Source organism: Hyla sarda, chromosome 8 (genome assembly GCF_029499605.1).
Source record: "Hyla sarda isolate aHylSar1 chromosome 8, aHylSar1.hap1, whole genome shotgun sequence".
Classification (NCBI taxonomy): Eukaryota; Metazoa; Chordata; class Amphibia; order Anura; family Hylidae; genus Hyla; species Hyla sarda.
Window position 1 is genome coordinate 22364630 of NC_079196.1, and position 24993 is coordinate 22389622.

General features: G+C 41.0%; 2 protein-coding genes across 2 annotated transcripts in view; both read right to left on the reverse strand.

The window, feature by feature from the left end:
- LOC130285270 (lactase/phlorizin hydrolase-like) overlaps window positions 1–24993 on the reverse strand; it is a 133690-nt gene that overhangs the window by 13129 nt on the left and 95568 nt on the right. The window lies entirely within an intron of this gene.
- On the reverse strand, window positions 18908–22172 carry LOC130285113 (protein spinster homolog 1-like). Its single transcript, XM_056536327.1, has 2 exons — window positions 22005–22172; window positions 18908–20495 (listed from the first exon to the last, which is right to left on the reverse strand). Exon 2 carries the CDS (start codon window positions 20468–20470, stop codon window positions 18956–18958), a length of 1515 nt encoding a protein of 504 aa, XP_056392302.1. The 5' UTR covers window positions 20471–20495; window positions 22005–22172; the 3' UTR covers window positions 18908–18955.

Sequence of the window (24993 nt, forward strand, 5' to 3'; positions counted from 1 at the left end):
ACATCACTGTGCTTCATAATAAACTGTGACGTCACTGTGCTTCATAATAAATGGTGACGTCACTGTGCTTCATAATACACTGTGACATCACTGTGCTTCATAATAAACTGACATCACTGTGCTTCATAATAAACTGTGACATCACTGTGCTTCATAATAAACTGTGACATCACTGTGCTTCATAATAAACTGTGACATCACTGTGCTTCATAATAAACTGTGACATCACTGTGCTTCATAATAAACTGTGACATCACTGTGCTTCATAATAAACTGTGACATCACTGTGCTTCATCCTGTAATTTGATGTCACTGTGTATAACAACCCTGTAGTGACATCACAGTTTATTATTCTTGAACGCTGACTTCACTGTGTATATTTTCTCGGTACAATGACATCACTGTATAGTTACCCTCTACTGTGACAACACTGCGTTTATTAACCCTGTAGTTGCAAAACTGTTTATTGTCCCTGTACAGAGACATTACTATTTATATTAACTCTGAACTGTGATGTCACTGTGTATATTTACCCTGTATTGTCACTCGCAGTGCAAGGTAAATATGTACAGTGACATTAGGGTATACAGGCTTAATATATACAGTGATGTCACAGTGCAGTGTAAGTATCAACAGTGATGTTGCAGTATAGAGATAACACACAGTGATGTTATAGTTCATAGATAATATACACATTGATGTCACAATACAGGGATAATACACACAGTGATGTCACAGTACAGGGATAATACACACAGTGATGTCACAGTACAGGGATAATACACACAGTGATGTCACAGTACAGGAATAATACACACAGTGATGTCACAGTAGTACAGGGATAATATACACAGTGATGTCACAGTACAGGGATAATATACACAGTGATGTCACAGTACAGGGATAATACACAGTGATGTCACAGTACAGGGATAATACACACAGTGATGTCACAGTACAGGGATAATACACACAGTGATGTGACAGTACAGGAATAATACACAGTGATGTGACAGTACAGGAATAATACACACAGTGATGTCACAGTACAGGGATAATACACACAGTGATGTCACAGTACAGGGATAATACACACAGTGATGTCACAGTACAGGAATAATACACAGTGATGTCACAGTACAGGGACAATACACACAGTGATGTCACAGTACAGAGATAATACACACAGTGATGTCACAGTACAGAGATAATACACACAGTGATGTCACAGTACAGAGATAATACACACAGTGATTTCACAGTACAGGGAGGGATAATATACACAGTAATATCATAGTACAGGGATAATACACAGTGACGTCACAGTACAGAAATAATACACACGTACAGAGATAATACACACAGCGATGTCACAGTACAGGGATAATACACAGTGATGTCACAGTACAGAGATAATACACACAGTGATGTCACAGTACAGAGATAATACACACAGTGATGTTACAGTACAGGGATAATACACAGTGATGTCACAGTACAGAGATAATACACACGTACAGAGATAATACACACAGCGATGTCACAGTACAGGGATAATACACAGTGATGTCACAGTACAGAGATAATACACACAGTGATGTCACAGTACAGGGAGGTATAATATACACAGTGATGTCATAGTACAGGGATAATACACAGTGACGTCACAGTACTGGGATAATACACAGTGACGTCACAGTACAGGGATAATACATAGTGATGTCACAGTACAGGGATAATACACAGTGATGTCACAGTACAGAGATAATACACACAATGATGTCACAGTACAGGAATAATACACAGTGATGTCACAGTACAGGAATAATACACAGTGATGACACAGTACAGGAATAATACACAGTGATGTCACAGTACAGGAATAGTACACAGTGATGTCACAATACAGGGATAATATACAGAGTGATGTCACAGTACAGGGATAATATACAGAGTGATGTCACAATACAGGGATAATACACAGTGATGTTACAGTACAGGGATAATACACACAGTGATGTCACAGTACAGGGATAATATACAGAGTGATGTCACAGTACAGGGATAATCAGTACAGGGATAATATACAGAGTGATGTCACAGTGCAGGGATAATACACAGTGATGTCACATTACAGGTATAATACACACAGTGATGTCACAGTACAGGGACAATACACAGTGATGTCACAGTACAGAGATAATACACAGTGATGTCACAGTACAGGGATAATACACAGTGATGTCACAGTACAGGGATAATACACACAGTGATGTCACAGTACAGGGATAATACACAGAGTGATGGCACAGTACAGAGATAATACACAGTGACGTCACAGTACAGGGATAATACACAGTGATGTCACAGTACAGAGATAATACACAGTGATGTCACAGTACAGAGTTAATACACAGTGATGTCACATTACAGGGATAATACACAGAGTGATGGCACAGTACAGAGATAATACACAGTGATGTCACAGTACAGGGATAATACACACAGTGATGTCACAGTACAGGGATAATACACAGTGATGTCACAGTACAGGGATAATACACACAGTGATGTCACAGTACAGGGATAATACACAGAGTGATGGCACAGTACAGAGATAATACACAGTGACGTCACAGTACAGGGATAATACACAGTGATGGCACAGTACAGAGTTAATACACAGTGATGTCACATTACAGGGATAATACACAGAGTGATGTCACAGTACAGAGATAATACACACAGTGATTTCACAGTACAGGGAGGGATAATATACACAGTAATATCATAGTACAGGGATAATACACAGTGACGTCACAGTACAGAAATAATACACAGTGATGTCACAGTACAGGGATAATACACACAGTGATGTCACAGTACAGAGATAATACACACAGTGATGTCACAGTACAGAGATAATACACACAGTGATGTCACAGTACAGGGATAATACACAGTGATGTCACAATACAGAGATAATACACACGTACATAGATAATACACACAGCGATGTCACAGTACAGGGATAATACACAGTGATGTCACAGTACAGAGATAATACACACAGTGATGTCACAGTACAGGGAGGTATAATATACACAGTGATGTCATAGTACAGGGATAATACACAGTGACGTCACAGTACTGGGATAATACACAGTGACGTCACAGTACAGGGATAATACATAGTGATGTCACAGTACAGGGATAATACACAGTGATGTCACAGTACAGAGATAATACACACAATGATGTCACAGTACAGGAATAATACACAGTGATATACTGTGCTTCATAATAAACTGTGACATCACTGTGCTTCATAATAAACTGTGACATCACTGTGCTTCATAATAAACGGTGACGTCACTGTGCTTCATAATACACTGTGACATCACTGTGCTTCATAATAAACTGACATCACTGTGCTTCATAATAAACTGTGACATCACTGTGCTTCATAATAAACTGTGACATCACTGTGCTTCATAATAAACTGTGACATCACTGTGCTTCATAATAAACTGTGACATCACTGTGCTTCATAATAAACTGTGACATCACTGTGCTTCATAATAAACTGTGACATCACTGTGCTTCATAATAAACTGTGACATCACTGTGCTTCATCCTGTAATTTGATGTCACTGTGTATAACAACCCTGTAGTGACATCACAGTTTATTATTCTTGAACGCTGACTTCACTGTGTATATTTTCTCGGTACAATGACATCACTGTATAGTTACCCTCTACTGTGACAACACTGCGTTTATTAACCCTGTAGTTGCAAAACTGTTTATTGTCCCTGTACAGAGACATTACTATTTATATTAACTCTGAACTGTGATGTCACTGTGTATATTTACCCTGTATTGTCACTCGCAGTGCAAGGTAAATATGTACAGTGACATTAGGGTATACAGGCTTAATATATACAGTGATGTCACAGTGCAGTGTAAGTATCAACAGTGATGTTGCAGTATAGAGATAACACACAGTGATGTTATAGTTCATAGATAATATACACATTGATGTCACAATACAGGGATAATACACACAGTGATGTCACAGTACAGGGATAATACACACAGTGATGTCACAGTACAGGGATAATACACACAGTGATGTCACAGTACAGGAATAATACACACAGTGATGTCACAGTAGTACAGGGATAATATACACAGTGATGTCACAGTACAGGGATAATATACACAGTGATGTCACAGTACAGGGATAATACACAGTGATGTCACAGTACAGGGATAATACACACAGTGATGTCACAGTACAGGGATAATACACACAGTGATGTCACAGTACAGGAATAATACACAGTGATGTCACAGTACAGGAATAATACACACAGTGATGTCACAGTACAGGGATAATACACACAGTGATGTCACAGTACAGGGATAATACACACAGTGATGTCACAGTACAAGAATAATACACAGTGATGTCACAGTACAGGGACAATACACACAGTGATGTCACAGTACAGAGATAATACACACAGTGATGTCACAGTATAGAGATAATAAACACAGTGATGTCACAGTACAGAGATAATACACACAGTGATTTCACAGTACAGGGAGGGATAATATACACAGTAATATCATAGTACAGGGATAATACACAGTGACGTCACAGTACAGAAATAATACACAGTGATGTCACAGTACAGGGATAATACACACAGTGATGTCACAGTACAGAGATAATACACACAGTGATGTCACAGTACAGAGATAATACACACAGTGATGTCACAGTACAGGGATAATACACAGTGATGTCACAATACAGAGATAATACACACGTACATAGATAATACACACAGCGATGTCACAGTACAGGGATAATACACAGTGATGTCACAGTACAGAGATAATACACACAGTGATGTCACAGTACAGGGAGGTATAATATACACAGTGATGTCATAGTACAGGGATAATACACAGTGACGTCACAGTACTGGGATAATACACAGTGACATCACAGTACAGGGATAATACATAGTGATGTCACAGTACAGGGATAATACACACAGTGATGTCACAGTACAGGAATAATACACAGTGATGTCACAGTACAGGAATAATACACACAGTGATGTCACAGTACAGGGATAATTCACACAGTGATGTCACAGTACAGGGATAATACACACAGTGATGTCACAGTACAGGAATAATACACAGTGATGTCACAGTACAGGGACAATACACACAGTGATGTCACAGTACAGAGATAATACACACAGTGATGTCACAGTACAGAGATAATACACACAGTGATGTCACAGTACAGAGATAATACACACAGTGATTTCACAGTACAGGGAGGGATAATATACACAGTAATATCATAGTACAGGGATAATACACAGTGACGTCACAGTACAGAAATAATACACAGTGATGTCACAGTACAGGGATAATACACACAGTGATGTCACAGTACAGAGATAATACACACAGTGATGTCACAGTACAGAGATAATACACACAGTGATGTCACAGTACAGGGATAATACACAGTGATGTCACAGTACAGAGATAATACACACGTACAGAGATAATACACACAGCGATGTCACAGTACAGGGATAATACACAGTGATGTCACAGTACAGAGATAATACACACAGTGATGTCACAGTACAGGGAGGTATAATATACACAGTGATGTCATAGTACAGGGATAATACACAGTGACGTCACAGTACTGGGATAATACACAGTGACGTCACAGTACAGGGATAATACATAGTGATGTCACAGTACAGGGATAATACACAGTGATGTCACAGTACAGAGATAATACACACAATGATGTCACAGTACAGGAATAATACACAGTGATGTCACAGTACAGGAATAATACACAGTGATGTCACAGTACAGGAATAATACACAGTGATGTCACAGTACAGGAATAGTACACAGTGATGTCACAATACAGGGATAATATACAGAGTGATGTCACAGTACAGGGATAATATACAGAGTGATGTCACAGTACAGGGATAATACACAGTGATGTTACAGTACAGGGATAATACACACAGTGATGTCACAGTACAGGGATAATATACAGAGTGATGTCACAGTACAGGGATAATCAGTACAGGGATAATATACAGAGTGATGTCACAGTGCAGGGATAATACACAGTGATGTCACATTACAGGTATAATACACACAGTGATGTCACAGTACAGGGACAATACACAGTGATGTCACAGTACAGAGATAATACACAGTGATGTCACAGTACAGGGATAATACACAGTGATGTCACAGTACAGGGATAATACACACAGTGATGTCACAGTACAGGGATAATACACAGAGTGATGGCACAGTACAGAGATAATACACAGTGACGTCACAGTACAGGGATAATACACAGTGATGTCACAGTACAGAGATAATACACAGTGATGTCACAGTACAGAGTTAATACACAGTGATGTCACATTACAGGGATAATACACAGAGTGATGTCACAGTACAGAGATAATACACACAGTGATTTCACAGTACAGGGAGGGATAATATACACAGTAATATCATAGTACAGGGATAATACACAGTGACGTCACAGTACAGAAATAATACACAGTGATGTCACAGTACAGGGATAATACACACAGTGATGTCACAGTACAGAGATAATACACACAGTGATGTCACAGTACAGAGATAATACACACAGTGATGTCACAGTACAGGGATAATACACAGTGATGTCACAATACAGAGATAATACACACGTACATAGATAATACACACAGCGATGTCACAGTACAGGGATAATACACAGTGATGTCACAGTACAGAGATAATACACACAGTGATGTCACAGTACAGGGAGGTATAATATACACAGTGATGTCATAGTACAGGGATAATACACAGTGACGTCACAGTACTGGGATAATACACAGTGACGTCACAGTACAGGGATAATACATAGTGATGTCACAGTACAGGGATAATACACAGTGATGTCACAGTACAGAGATAATACACACAATGATGTCACAGTACAGGAATAATACACAGTGATATACTGTGCTTCATAATAAACTGTGACATCACTGTGCTTCATAATAAACTGTGACGTCACTGTGCTTCATAATAAACGGTGACGTCACTGTGCTTCATAATACACTGTGACATCACTGTGCTTCATAATAAACTGACATCACTGTGCTTCATAATAAACTGTGACATCACTGTGCTTCATAATAAACTGTGACATCACTGTGCTTCATAATAAACTGTGACATCACTGTGCTTCATAATAAACTGTGACATCACTGTGCTTCATCCTGTAATTTGATGTCACTGTGTATAACAACCCTGTAGTGACATCACAGTTTATTATTCTTGAACGCTGACTTCACTGTGTATATTTTCTCGGTACAATGACATCACTGTATAGTTACCCTCTACTGTGACAACACTGCGTTTATTAACCCTGTAGTTGCAAAACTGTTTATTGTCCCTGTACAGAGACATTACTATTTATATTAACTCTGAACTGTGATGTCACTGTGTATATTTACCCTGTATTGTCACTCGCAGTGCAAGGTAAATATGTACAGTGACATTAGGGTATACAGGCTTAATATATACAGTGATGTCACAGTGCAGTGTAAGTATCAACAGTGATGTTGCAGTATAGAGATAACACATAGTGATGTTATAGTTCATAGATAATATACACATTGATGTCACAATACAGGGATAATACACACAGTGATGTCACAGTACAGGGATAATACACACAGTGATGTCACAGTACAGGGATAATACACACAGTGATGTCACAGTACAGGAATAATACACACAGTGATGTCACAGTAGTACAGGGATAATATACACAGTGATGTCACAGTACAGGGATAATATACACAGTGATGTCACAGTACAGGGATAATACACAGTGATGTCACAGTACAGGGATAATACACACAGTGATGTCACAGTACAGGGATAATACACACAGTGATGTCACAGTACAGGAATAATACACAGTGATGTCACAGTACAGGGACAATACACACAGTGATGTCACAGTACAGAGATAATACACACAGTGATGTCACAGTACAGAGATAATACACACAGTGATGTCACAGTACAGAGATAATACACACAGTTATTTCACAGTACAGGGAGGGATAATATACACAGTAATATCATAGTACAGGGATAATACACAGTGACGTCACAGTACAGAAATAATACACAGTGATGTCACAGTACAGGGATAATACACACAGTGATGTCACAGTACAGAGATAATACACACAGTGATGTCACAGTACAGAGATAATACACACAGTGATGTCACAGTACAGGGATAATACACAGTGATGTCACAATACAGAGATAATACACACGTACATAGATAATACACACAGCGATGTCACAGTACAGGGATAATACACAGTGATGTCACAGTACAGAGATAATACACACAGTGATGTCACAGTACAGGGAGGTATAATATACACAGTGATGTCATAGTACAGGGATAATACACAGTGACGTCACAGTACTGGGATAATACACAGTGACGTCACAGTACAGGAATAATACATAGTGATGTCACAGTACAGGGATAATACACAGTGATGTCACAGTACAGAGATAATACACACAATGATGTCACAGTACAGGAATAATACACAGTGATATACTGTGCTTCATAATAAACTGTGACATCACTGTGCTTCATAATAAACTGTGACGTCACTGTGCTTCATAATAAACGGTGACGTCACTGTGCTTCATAATACACTGTGACATCACTGTGCTTCATAATAAACTGTGACATCACTGTGCTTCATAATAAACTGTGACATCACTGTGCTTCATAATAAACTGTGACATCACTGTGCTTCATAATAAACTGTGACATCACTGTGCTTCATAATAAACTGTGACATCACTGTGCTTCATAATAAACTGTGACATCACTGTGCTTCATAATAAACTGTGACATCACTGTGCTTCATCCTGTAATTTGATGTCACTGTGTATAACAACCCTGTAGTGACATCACAGTTTATTATTCTTGAACGCTGACTTCACTGTGTATATTTTCTCGGTACAATGACATCACTGTAAAGTTACCCTCTACTGTGACAACACTGCGTTTATTAACCCTGTAGTTGCAAAACTGTTTATTGTCCCTGTACAGAGACATTACTATTTATATTAACTCTGAACTGTGATGTCACTGTGTATATTTACCCTGTATTGTCACTCGCAGTGCAAGGTAAATATGTACAGTGACATTAGGGTATACAGGCTTAATATATACAGTGATGTCACAGTGCAGTGTAAGTATCAACAGTGATGTTGCAGTATAGAGATAACACACAGTGATGTTATAGTTCATAGATAATATACACATTGATGTCACAATACAGGGATAATACACACAGTGATGTCACAGTACAGGGATAATACACACAGTGATGTCACAGTACAGGGATAATACACACAGTGATGTCACAGTACAGGAATAATACACACAGTGATGTCACAGTAGTACAGGGATAATATACACAGTGATGTCACAGTACAGGGATAATATACACAGTGATGTCACAGTACAGGGATAATACACAGTGATGTCACAGTACAGGGATAATACACACAGTGATGTCACAGTACAGGGATAATACACACAGTGATGTCACAGTACAGGAATAATACACAGTGATGTCACAGTACAGGAATAATACACACAGTGATGTCACAGTACAGGGATAATACACACAGTGATGTCACAGTACAGGGATAATACACACAGTGATGTCACAGTACAGGAATAATACACAGTGATGTCACAGTACAGGGACAATACACACAGTGATGTCACAGTACAGAGATAATACACACAGTGATGTCACAGTACAGAGATAATACACACAGTGATGTCACAGTACAGAGATAATACACACAGTGATTTCACAGTACAGGGAGGGATAATATACACAGTAATATCATAGTACAGGGATAATACACAGTGACGTCACAGTACAGAAATAATACACAGTGATGTCACAGTACAGGGATAATACACACAGTGATGTCACAGTACAGAGATAATACACACAGTGATGTCACAGTACAGAGATAATACACACAGTGATGTCACAGTACAGGGATAATACACAGTGATGTCACAGTACAGAGATAATACACACGTACAGAGATAATACACACAGCGATGTCACAGTACAGGGATAATACACAGTGATGTCACAGTACAGAGATAATACACACAGTGATGTCACAGTACAGGGAGGTATAATATACACAGTGATGTCATAGTACAGGGATAATACACAGTGACGTCACAGTACTGGGATAATACACAGTGACATCACAGTACAGGGATAATTCACACAGTGATGTCACAGTACAGGGATAATACACACAGTGATGTCACAGTACAGGAATAATACACAGTGATGTCACAGTACAGGAATAATACACACAGTGATGTCACAGTACAGGGATAATTCACACAGTGATGTCACAGTACAGGGATAATACACACAGTGATGTCACAGTACAGGAATAATACACAGTGATGTCACAGTACAGGGACAATACACACAGTGATGTCACAGTACAGAGATAATACACACAGTGATGTCACAGTACAGAGATAATACACACAGTGATGTCACAGTACAGAGATAATACACACAGTGATTTCACAGTACAGGGAGGGATAATATACACAGTAATATCATAGTACAGGGATAATACACAGTGACGTCACAGTACAGAAATAATACACAGTGATGTCACAGTACAGGGATAATACACACAGTGATGTCACAGTACAGAGATAATACACACAGTGATGTCACAGTACAGAGATAATACACACAGTGATGTCACAGTACAGGGATAATACACAGTGATGTCACAGTACAGAGATAATACACACGTACAGAGATAATACACACAGCGATGTCACAGTACAGGGATAATACACAGTGATGTCACAGTACAGAGATAATACACACAGTGATGTCACAGTACAGGGAGGTATAATATACACAGTGATGTCATAGTACAGGGATAATACACAGTGACGTCACAGTACTGGGATAATACACAGTGACGTCACAGTACAGGGATAATACATAGTGATGTCACAGTACAGGGATAATACACAGTGATGTCACAGTACAGAGATAATACACACAATGATGTCACAGTACAGGAATAATACACAGTGATGTCACAGTACAGGAATAATACACAGTGATGTCACAGTACAGGAATAATACACAGTGATGTCACAGTACAGGAATAGTACACAGTGATGTCACAATACAGGGATAATATACAGAGTGATGTCACAGTACAGGGATAATATACAGAGTGATGTCACAGTACAGGGATAATACACAGTGATGTTACAGTACAGGGATAATACACACAGTGATGTCACAGTACAGGGATAATATACAGAGTGATGTCACAGTACAGGGATAATCAGTACAGGGATAATATACAGAGTGATGTCACAGTGCAGGGATAATACACAGTGATGTCACATTACAGGTATAATACACACAGTGATGTCACAGTACAGGGACAATACACAGTGATGTCACAGTACAGAGATAATACACAGTGATGTCACAGTACAGGGATAATACACAGTGATGTCACAGTACAGGGATAATACACACAGTGATGTCACAGTACAGGGATAATACACAGAGTGATGGCACAGTACAGAGATAATACACAGTGACGTCACAGTACAGGGATAATACACAGTGATGTCACAGTACAGAGATAATACACAGTGATGTCACAGTACAGGGTTAATACACAGTGATGTCACATTACAGGGATAATACACAGAGTGATGTCACAGTACAGAGATAATACACACAGTGATTTCACAGTACAGGGAGGGATAATATACACAGTAATATCATAGTACAGGGATAATACACAGTGACGTCACAGTACAGAAATAATACACAGTGATGTCACAGTACAGGGATAATACACACAGTGATGTCACAGTACAGAGATAATACACACAGTGATGTCACAGTACAGAGATAATACACACAGTGATGTCACAGTACAGGGATAATACACAGTGATGTCACAATACAGAGATAATACACACGTACATAGATAATACACACAGCGATGTCACAGTACAGGGATAATACACAGTGATGTCACAGTACAGAGATAATACACACAGTGATGTCACAGTACAGGGAGGTATAATATACACAGTGATGTCATAGTACAGGGATAATACACAGTGACGTCACAGTACTGGGATAATACACAGTGACGTCACAGTACAGGGATAATACATAGTGATGTCACAGTACAGGGATAATACACAGTGATGTCACAGTACAGAGATAATACACACAATGATGTCACAGTACAGGAATAATACACAGTGATATACTGTGCTTCATAATAAACTGTGACATCACTGTGCTTCATAATAAACTGTGACGTCACTGTGCTTCATAATAAACGGTGACGTCACTGTGCTTCATAATACACTGTGACATCACTGTGCTTCATAATAAACTGACATCACTGTGCTTCATAATAAACTGTGACATCACTGTGCTTCATAATAAACTGTGACATCACTGTGCTTCATAATAAACTGTGACATCACTGTGCTTCATAATAAACTGTGACATCACTGTGCTTCATCCTGTAATTTGATGTCACTGTGTATAACAACCCTGTAGTGACATCACAGTTTATTATTCTTGAACGCTGACTTCACTGTGTATATTTTCTCGGTACAATGACATCACTGTATAGTTACCCTCTACTGTGACAACACTGCGTTTATTAACCCTGTAGTTGCAAAACTGTTTATTGTCCCTGTACAGAGACATTACTATTTATATTAACTCTGAACTGTGATGTCACTGTGTATATTTACCCTGTATTGTCACTCGCAGTGCAAGGTAAATATGTACAGTGACATTAGGGTATACAGGCTTAATATATACAGTGATGTCACAGTGCAGTGTAAGTATCAACAGTGATGTTGCAGTATAGAGATAACACACAGTGATGTTATAGTTCATAGATAATATACACATTGATGTCACAATACAGGGATAATACACACAGTGATGTCACAGTACAGGGATAATACACACAGTGATGTCACAGTACAGGGATAATACACACAGTGATGTCACAGTACAGGAATAATACACACAGTGATGTCACAGTAGTACAGGGATAATATACACAGTGATGTCACAGTACAGGGATAATATACACAGTGATGTCACAGTACAGGGATAATACACAGTGATGTCACAGTACAGGGATAATACACACAGTGATGTCACAGTACAGGGATAATACACACAGTGATGTCACAGTACAGGAATAATACACAGTGATGTCACAGTACAGGGACAATACACACAGTGATGTCACAGAACAGAGATAATACACACAGTGATGTCACAGTACAGAGATAATACACACAGTGATGTCACAGTACAGAGATAATACACACAGTGATTTCACAGTACAGGGAGGGATAATATACACAGTAATATCATAGTACAGGGATAATACACAGTGACGTCACAGTACAGAAATAATACACAGTGATGTCACAGTACAGGGATAATACACACAGTGATGTCACAGTACAGAGATAATACACACAGTGATGTCACAGTACAGAGATAATACACACAGTGATGTCACAGTACAGGGATAATACACAGTGATGTCACAATACAGAGATAATACACACGTACATAGATAATACACACAGCGATGTCACAGTACAGGGATAATACACAGTGATGTCACAGTACAGAGATAATACACACAGTGATGTCACAGTACAGGGAGGTATAATATACACAGTGATGTCATAGTACAGGGATAATACACAGTGACGTCACAGTACTGGGATAATACACAGTGACGTCACAGTACAGGGATAATACATAGTGATGTCACAGTACAGGGATAATACACAGTGATGTCACAGTACAGAGATAATACACACAATGATGTCACAGTACAGGAATAATATACAGTGATATACTGTGCTTCATAATAAACTGTGACATCACTGTGCTTCATAATAAACTGTGACGTCACTGTGCTTCATAATAAACGGTGACGTCACTGTGCTTCATAATACACTGTGACATCACTGTGCTTCATAATAAACTGACATCACTGTGCGTCATAATAAACTGTGACATCACTGTGCTTCATAATAAACTGTGACATCACTGTGCTTCATAATAAACTGTGACATCACTGTGCTTCATAATAAACTGTGACATCACTGTGCTTCATAATAAACTGTGACATCACTGTGCTTCATAATAAACTGTGACATCACTGTGCTTCATCCTGTAATTTGATGTCACTGTGTATAACAACCCTGTAGTGACATCACAGTTTATTATTCTTGAACGCTGACTTCACTGTGTATATTTTCTCGGTACAATGACATCACTGTATAGTTACCCTCTACTGTGACAACACTGCGTTTATTAACCCTGTAGTTGCAAAACTGTTTATTGTCCCTGTACAGAGACATTACTATTTATATTAACTCTGAACTGTGATGTCACTGTGTATATTTACCCTGTATTGTCACTCGCAGTGCAAGGTAAATATGTACAGTGACATTAGGGTATACAGGCTTAATATATACAGTGATGTCACAGTGCAGTGTAAGTATCAACAGTGATGTTGCAGTATAGAGATAACACACAGTGATGTTATAGTTCATAGATAATATACACATTGATGTCACAATACAGGGATAATACACACAGTGATGTCACAGTACAGGGATAATACACACAGTGATGTCACAGTACAGGGATAATACACACAGTGATGTCACAGTACAGGAATAATACACACAGTGATGTCACAGTAGTACAGGGATAATATACACAGTGATGTCACAGTACAGGGATAATATACACAGTGATGTCACAGTACAGGGATAATACACAGTGATGTCACAGTACAGGGATAATACACACAGTGATGTCACAGTACAGGGATAATACACACAGTGATGTCACAGTACAGGAATAATACACAGTGATGTCACTGTTACGCTGAGCGCTCCGGGTCCCCGCTCCTCCCCGGAGCGCTCGCTTCACTCTCCCCGCGGCAGCGCTCCGGTCACGTCCTCTGACCCGGGGCGCTGCGATTCCGCTGCCAGCCGGGATGCGATTCGCGATGCGGGTAGCGCCCGCTCGCGATGCGCACCCCGGCTCCCCTACCTGACTCGCTCTCCGTCTGTTCTGTCCCGGCGCGCGCGGCCCCGCTCCCTAGGGCGCGCGCGCGCCGGGTCTCTGCGATTTAAAGGGCCACTGCGCCGCTGATTGGCGCAGTGGTTCCAATTAGTGTGTTCACCTGTGCACTTCCCTATATCACCTCACTTCCCCTGCACTCCCTTGCCGGATCTTGTTGCCTTAGTGCCAGTGAAAGCGTTCCTTGTGTGTTCCTTGCCTGTGTTTCCAGACCTTCTGCCGTTGCCCCTGACTACGATCCTTGCTGCCTGCCCCGACCTTCTGCTACGTCCGACCTTGCTTTTGCCTACTCCCTTGTACCGCGCCTATCTTCAGCAGCCAGAGAGGTGAGCCGTTGCTAGTGGATACGACCTGGTCACTACCGCCGCAGCAAGACCATCCCGCTTTGCGGCGGGCTCTGGTGAAAACCAGTAGTGGCTTAGAACCGGTCCACTAGCACGGTCCACGCCAATCCCTCTCTGGCACAGAGGATCCACTACCTGCCAGCCGGCATCGTGACAGTCACAGTACAGGAATAATACACACAGTGATGTCACAGTACAGGGATAATACACACAGTGATGTCACAGTACAGGGATAATACACACAGTGATGTCACAGTACAGGAATAATACACAGTGATGTCACAGTACAGGGACAATACACACAGTGATGTCACAGTACAGAGATAATACACACAGTGATGTCACAGTACAGAGATAATACACACAGTGATGTCACAGTACAGAGATAATACACACAGTGATTTCACAGTACAGGGAGGAATAATATACACAGTAATATCATAGTACAGGGATAATACACAGTGACGTCACAGTACAGAAATAATACACAGTGATGTCACAGTACAGGGATAATACACACAGTGATGTCACAGTACAGAGATAATACACACAGTGATGTCACAGTACAGAGATAATACACACAGTGATGTCACAGTACAGGGATAATACACAGTGATGTCACAGTACAGAGATAATACACACGTACAGAGATAATACACACAGCGATGTCACAGTACAGGGATAATACACAGTGATGTCACAGTACAGAGATAATACACACAGTGATGTCACAGTACAGGGAGGTATAATATACACAGTGATGTCATAGTACAGGGATAATACACAGTGACGTCACAGTACTGGGATAATACACAGTGACGTCACAGTACAGGGATAATACATAGTGATGTCACAGTACAGGGATAATACACAGTGATGTCACAGTACAGAGATAATACACACAATGATGTCACAGTACAGGAATAATACACAGTGATGTCACAGTACAGGAATAATACACAGTGATGTCACAGTACAGGAATAATACACAGTGATGTCACAGTACAGGAATAGTACACAGTGATGTCACAATACAGGGATAATATACAGAGTGATGTCACAGTACAGGGATAATATACAGAGTGATGTCACAGTACAGGGATAATACACAGTGATGTTACAGTACAGGGATAATACACACAGTGATGTCACAGTACAGGGATAATATACAGAGTGATGTCACAGTACAGGGATAATCAGTACAGGGATAATATACAGAGTGATGTCACAGTGCAGGGATAATACACAGTGATGTCACATTACAGGTATAATACACACAGTGATGTCACAGTACAGGGACAATACACAGTGATGTCACAGTACAGAGATAATACACAGTGATGTCACAGTACAGGGATAATACACAGTGATGTCACAGTACAGGGATAATACACACAGTGATGTCACAGTACAGGGATAATACACAGAGTGATGGCACAGTACAGAGATAATACACAGTGACGTCACAGTACAGGGATAATACACAGTGATGTCACAGTACAGAGATAATACACAGTGATGTCACAGTACAGAGTTAATACACAGTGATGTCACATTACAGGGATAATACACAGAGTGATGGCACAGTACAGAGATAATACACAGTGATGTCACAGTACAGGGATAATACACACAGTGATGTCACAGTACAGGGATAATACACAGTGATGTCACAGTACAGGGATAATACACACAGTGATGTCACAGTACAGGGATAATACACAGAGTGATGACACAGTACAGAGATAATACACAGTGACGTCACAGTACAGGGATAATACACAGTGATGGCACAGTACAGAGTTAATACACAGTGATGTCACATTACAGGGATAATACACAGAGTGATGTCACAGTACAGGGATAATACACAGTGATGTCACAGTATAACCATCTCACAGCCGGACCACCATGTAATTTCAGCAGAAAATAAAGCAGGGCCTCATGTTCAAGTTTCGCCTAAGGCCTCACAAAGTCTAGAGCCGCCTCTGGTCGGCCCTACCATGGGACCCGGTGGGACCATAAGTCCCAGGTGGCACTTTTCAGGGGCGGCATTTTGCTGCCCCCTTTTTTTTTGTGCCTAGTAGGTTCATGGCAGGGTTGGCGCCGCCGCTGCTCACTGTTCTAAAGCAGCTGCGGGGTATAATAGCGTAGCGGGCACTTTAGACAGTGAGTCTGCCTCCGGCCGACCGGGGTCTGATGAGGGACGTCGCACAAGTGACATACTTCTGCAGACCCGCTCAGGAGGACGTCAGTGACGTCATTCGTCAGGCCGCTGCCGGAGAGGAGAAGCGCTGAGAGGAGAAGCGCTGTGCAGGGCAGGTAAGTGTGTCTCTGTGTGTGTCTGTGTCTGTCTGTGTGTTTGGGGGGGCTATGGCTACCTAAGGTGAGGAATCTATGCTACCTAATGTGGGGAAACTATGTTACCTAATGTGGGGAATCTGTGCTACCTAATGTGGGGAAAATATGCTACCTAATGTGGGGAAAGTATGCTACCTAATGTGGGGAAGCTATGCTACCTAATGTGGGGAAACTATGTTACCTAATGTGGGGAATCTGTGCTACCTAATGTGGGGAAACTATGCTACCTAATGTGGGGAAACTATGTTACCTAATGTGGGGAATCTGTGCTACCTAATGTGGGCAAACTATGCTACCTAATGTGTGGAAACTATGTTACCTAATGTGGGGAAACTATGTTACCTAATGTGGGGAATCTTTGCTACCTTTTGTGGGGAAACTATGCTACCTAATGTGGGCAAACTATGCTACCTAATGTGGGCAAACTATGCTACCTAATGTGGGGAAACTGCTACCCAATGTAGGGAATCTATGCTACCTAATGTGGGGAAACTATGCTACCTAATGTGAGGAAACTATGCTACCTAATGTGGGGAACCTATGCTACCTAATGTTGGGAATCTATGCTACCTAATGTGGGGGGCTTGAATGAGCTGCGGCATATGGGAGGCCTTAATAAATAATTAGAAACTTATACAGCAAGTGACACATGGAGGGGGGGGGTGCTGAACAATTGATGTTTTTGGGGGGGGGGGGCACAGGCACACATTCTTTGCACAAGGGCCCTCTGCTGTCTGTGTCCGCCCCTGGGTAGAGAATAAGGGGTAAAGTGGAACATACAACAAATGCAGTTATTTTTTTCTTAATTTTTTTTTAATGAAGTAAACAGGATAAAGGTAAGCAATGACTTTTCCTCAGTCTGAAGCGCGGTCCTCATCGGCAGGAAGCAGTGAGGAGGAGGAGGATGACGGAGGTTCTGATTCCATCTCTGCTTCTTTTTCGTCCCTCTCTATAAATAGGGCCGTGGCCATGAAGAAGGCCCCTCCGATGACTGCCATTATGGTGCAGGTCATGAGGGCATACTCCAGGCTGCGGTATTTCAGAAGAGGGGATTTGGCATATCCTCGTTCATAGGTGTCAGATATCAGGCCGATGAGGTACGGGCTGCCGGCGTCACCTAGGAGGTGATAGATTGTCATCTGCACGGCCAGGGCTGAAGATCTCCTCCACGGAGTTACTACTTTTAGTATAATGTCAGATATGAGGGTGAAATTTACTGACAGAAGCGTCTCTCCGATGAAGATGAAGATGTTGGTGGCAACGAGGCTGATGTTGCCAAAAGTCAATGCCAACAGAAGAAAAGGGGCGGAGAGCATCATCGCGCATCCACACACAAGCGGGTCCGCCCGTGGGTTGGATTTGCGATATCTTTTACTTATCTCCGTCCCTGCTACAACTCCCAGAATGCCGGAAACGACTGTAACCACACCAAATATTAGGATGTCGTGATAGTCACACGGTTCAGCACGGCAAGGGTCCTTCTCTTGTAGGAGTGTTCGTGCGTGGGTCAGGTATGACGGACCCCATACACCTATGGCTCCCACTATGAAGGATACAGCCGTCGATCCCATGGTGGTTAACATGAAGCTTCGATTTTTAAATAGTTTTTTCAGATCTGTCGCCCATTTGGCAAACTTCTGGGATTTGTTGTTCTTCTTCCCGTTTGTAGTCGTTCTTGGAAGCTCCTTTGTGACCAAAATCATCAAAGCCACAGCTATGAGGCCCAGGCCAGGGGTGACTCGAAACGCCCAGTGCCAATCGCCCCTTGCTGCATCAGTCACTTTGGGCCCGATGATGTATCCTAGTCCGCAGCCTACAGGTATGACGGAGTAAAACACGTTCAGCATGCGGGTCCGCTGGTCACTTGTAAAAAGGTCTGCAATGATGGAGGGGGCGATGGTGCAGAAAGTCGCCTCTCCGGCTCCAACCAGCCCACTCGTCAGCAGGAAGAGCAGGAAGTACCCGTCAGGGATGAATGACAGAGTAAGTGTCATGCTCAGCCAAACGATGACTCCTGCGCAAACAGTATATTTCTTATTACAGTGGTCACCCAAATATCCGGCAATTGGTGCGACCAGCACGTAGCTTCCAATGAACAATGTATTCAATAAGCCGGACAGACTAGCATTGGTGTCATATGCTTTCTGTATATAAGGCAGCACCCCCGCCACGCTGGAGCGATTTGCATAGATGAGCAAATTAACAAAGGCGAGGATCACTACGGTGATGATGGAACGTGCGGTGGACATCACGCTTAGAGATGGCAGGTTCTGCCTCTCAGGGATATCGCCCTTTTCTACATCCATATCACTATGGTCCTCCATTGCTTCTTCCTCCTCCTTCAGCAATGGGTCTTGTGGAGAGGCCATGGTCACAGGTCAGAGCCTGAAAACACTAGAGAGAGAGAGATAGGTGAAGACATTAGACAACATGTCATCATTCCTGTCATTATACAATAGATCCTTCATACAGAGCAGAAATGTCCAGCACAGAACCACAAGATAACACTAAGACCATCGCAGCCTCAGAAGAAGACGCTTCTCTATAAGTGTTTTATATGGAGACGTCTTCCCTGAGGTTACCAATGTCTGATAACCCTGAACCTGTCCGGTCCTAGTAATATCTGATAACCCTGAACCTGTCCGGTCCTAGTAATATCTGATAACCCTGAACCTGTCCGGTCCTAGTAATATCTGATAACCCTGAAACTGTCCGGTCCTAGTAATATCTGATAACCCTGGACCTCTCCGGTCCTAGTAATATCTGATAACCCTGAACCTGTCCGGTCCTAGTAATATCTGATAACCCTGAACCTGTCCGGTCCTAGTAATATCTATAACCCTGAACCTGTCCGGTCCTAGTAATATCTGATAACCCTGAACCTCTCCGGTCCTAGTAATATCTGATAACCCTGAACCTCTCCGGTCCTAGTAATATCTGATAACCCTGAACCTCTCCGGTCCTAGTAATATCTGATAACCCTGAACCTGTCCGGTCCTAGTAATATCTGATAACCCTGAACCTGTCCGGTCCTAGTAATATCTGATAACCCTGAACCTGTCCGGTCCTATAATATCTGATAACCCTGAACCTGTCCGGTCCTATAATATCTGATAACCCTGAACCTGTCCGGTCCTAGTAATATCTGATAACCCTGAACCTGTCCGCTCCTAGTAATATCTGATAACCCTGAACCTGTCCGGTCCTAGTAATATCTGATAACCCTGAACCTGTCCGGTCCTAGTAATATCTGATAACCCTGAACCTGTCCGGTCCTAGTAATATCTGATAACTCTGAACCTGTCCGGTCCTAGTAATATCTGATAACCCTGAATCTGTCCCAGTAATGGCGGATTATAAGGGCTTGGCTGTATGGTCACTGGGCCATGTGAACTTCATACTGTAGATACAATTGGGCTATCCTGCTATATACATTTACTAATAATGAACCTACCCCACCTCATTGGGATCTATCCGTCCCCTATATGACTTTCTGCCACTAGTTGATTTGAACATTTTCCCTTTCGGAGTACCCGGAGTATTTCTATTGTTAGTACATACAGAATACTATTATATACTATTATATTTCTGCCCTAATCTTTCTGTCATTCTTTTACTACACCACCAAATCTTTCTCATAGACTTATATCTTTTAGAACTTCATGAATTAGGACTCTTTTTCTTGGGGGCTTTTTTGGGCATAATTGCATTTTAGCAGTTTTGCAAGAAAAAGCTCTGGTCATGATACTATCTGTGCGTTTTATTATGTTTAATGCCTAAGCCATTGAGAAATATGAGAAATATAACTTTTGTTATTTCTTTTGGAAATTAGCAACAACAATAAGAAAAAACTGTCAAACAAAATGCCCTGTGTATGTATGAATAGAAGAGGCTGAGACTTACCTTGTGGTTCTCTCTTCAGACAAGGAACGGTCAAAATCTTGAATTCTCTATCGCAAATAGAAACTCTCTAAGAAACACTTTGCACCACAGGTTGTGAATACAAAACACACTGAAGAGACTGCAGCCGGCGCGCAGCTCTTTGTTCAGCTTACGGTGACATCATCACAAGCATGTGTGACATCACAGGGTTCTAAACCATCTTCAGGTCTGTGTATATCTGTATAGTAAATGTGAGTAGCCGTATTAGTCCAGTGACGCAGATTGTAATACCTTTTTTATTGGACTAACAGAATTTTGTAGAGACAAACTTTCGGGATTCCTCCCTGATAATTTATAAAGTCCTTTGATCATTAGTCCTTGTCTATTGGACTTGCTAAAGGGAGGAATCCCGAAAGCTTCTCTACAAAATGCTGTTAGTCCAATAAAAAAGGTATTACAAGATACTGCAACATATTTTTTGATTTGTGTGTATATATATATAGTTCCAAGAGTGAGTAGGTGCCTCCAGCTAGAATCGGTGTCCAGGATTCTGCATAAGTAGTTCCAAGGAAAATGCTCTGGCACTCAAGGTATGGTGAAAAAATGAAAACTATTTATTCATCCCAAATGTGCAAAGAGCGACGTTTCAATGGTCTCACACCATCATTATCAAGCCACTTGAAAAATATTTCTCCAGGCCTGCCTAGTATATCCCCGTACTTCACAGTGTCTTCTTAGTTTATATTATTTAATCTTTTGACCTTTTAACCCCACTAGGACCAAGGGCATCCTGGGACTTAAAGGGGTATTCCAGGCCAAAACTTTTTTTTATATATCAACTGGCTCCAGAAAGTTAAACAGATTTGTAAATTACTTCTATTAAAAAAATCTTAATCCTTTCAGTACTTATGAGCTTCTGAAGTTAAGGTTGTTCTTTTCTGTCTAAGTGCTCTCTGATGACGCATGTCTCGGGCAACGCCCAGTTTAGAAGCAAATCCCCATAGCAAACCTCTTCTAAACTGGGTGTTTCCCGAGACAGGTGTCATCAGAGAGCACTTAGACAGAAAAGAACAACCTTAACTTCAGAAGCTCATAAGTACTGAAAGGGTTAAGATTTTTTAATAGAAGTAATTTACAAATCTGTTTAACTTTCTGGAGCCAGTTGATATATATAAAAAAGTTTTTGCCTGGATAACCCCTTTAAGATTGAACCGATTATTATTGATATATGTCATGAATGCATCAACGGTCAGATGGTCAGACGACCAAATGATGACCACATCGTCTACATACCTCCCATACCATGCGAGGCATGTGGAAAATGGATTGGTGTCAGAAAAAGTAAACTGCTCCTCTCACCAAAAAACAAAAAGCTTAGCCCGAGCTGGTGATGACTTTGCTCCCATTGAAGCACCCGTGCGCTGCAAATAAAAATTGTTACCAAACATAAAATAATTGTGTTTTAACACAAAATCTACCACCTCAATAATGTAATGTCTCAAATCCACAGAATATTTAGAAAATCTCATCAGTATATCCGAGATAGCTGATAATGCCAGGTTTTGCGGAATACTGGAATAGAGCGATTCAATGTCGCAAGTAAGCCACGACAGAGAATCGCTCCATGTGAATTTAGTTCTTCTGACCAGGAGTTTACTGAAAATTCAGATTGTTCAGATACCACGGACACTAGCGGGGACTCAGAACCGCAATATGTGAACACTCACAAGAATCGCAATGCGAGAAGACAGTCAAAAAACGAGGAAGGCGCGGTGGCAGAAAACAGGAAGAAGAGCTTCGGAGCGTAACAAGGACAAACGGAAAAAGTAATAAAAGAGGATTTTCAAGTCATCAACATTTCTGCACAAATCATTACAGATGAAGAAACCTCGGTCCTGTGGAAAGGACTGGGTTTCTCTCCTACACATCATTTTGATGTTTATCGGACAATTTTGGATATAAATAAATTTGTGAGAACTTTTAACAGTTAAGAAACATTTTTTTGTGGAAAATGCTGATGAACCATCGGACCCAACTCAACTTTCTATAAACCCTGATTTACCACTAATGCATACGTTAGCAGAACAAATTGCTTTTAGAGATCTCTGTCTCCTTGAAAATAGTGGGATATCAATTTGTAATGAAGTGAATACTGCACATACCTTCTCCACTAAAAACCAACATTTTTACCCCAAACAGACCAGACCAGCAATTTTTGATTGGTTCCAGGACCTTATCATGAAAGATTTGGTTAATCTACAATCAAAAGTAATGTCCAATACAACTCGTCCTAATTTGAATAAAAAGGAGGCTACTGCCATAAAGAAATTAAAGAAAAACAAAAATTTGACGATCCGATCCGCCGATAAAGGCGGCTCGGTAGTATGTATGGACACGGGACTGTATATCAATTTAAATGAAAATCTACTATCTGATGATAAAACTTACCTTAAACTTTGTGGGGATCCCACTGAACCTTTTAAAAAAGATCTGTTGACTCTGTTGGAAGAGGGGAAAGCCAGATCTATTTTGACCCAAAAAGAAGTGGATTATATTTTCGTGCCTGCTCCAATTATTCCTATCTTCCACTCGCTACCCAAGCTGCATAAGGACCGATTCCCCCCGCCGATGCGTCGTGGCGGGGATCGGATCCCTTAATGAGCACCTATGCGAGTGGTTGGACTCAGTACTGCAACCTCTGGATATGCAATGCCCAAGTTATATCAAGGACACTAAGCACTTGCTAAAAATCATGGATAAATTCACATGAAGCGATTCTCTGTCGTGGCTTACTTGTGATATTGAATCGCTCTATTCCAGTATTCCGCAAAACCTGCCATTATCAGCTATCTCGGATATACTGATGAGATTTTCTAAATATTCTGTGGATTTGAGTCATTACATTATTGAGGTGGTAGATTTTGTGTTAAAACACAATTATTTTATGTTTGGTAACAATTTTTATTTGCAGCCCACGGGTGCTTCAATGGGAGCAAAGTCATCACCAGCT

Bases quoted from the DNA above. Each gene is read 5' to 3' on its own strand.
- LOC130285113 (XM_056536327.1), bottom strand. From the start codon at position 20,470: ATGGCCTCTCCACAAGACCCATTGCTGAAGGAGGAGGAAGAAGCAATG.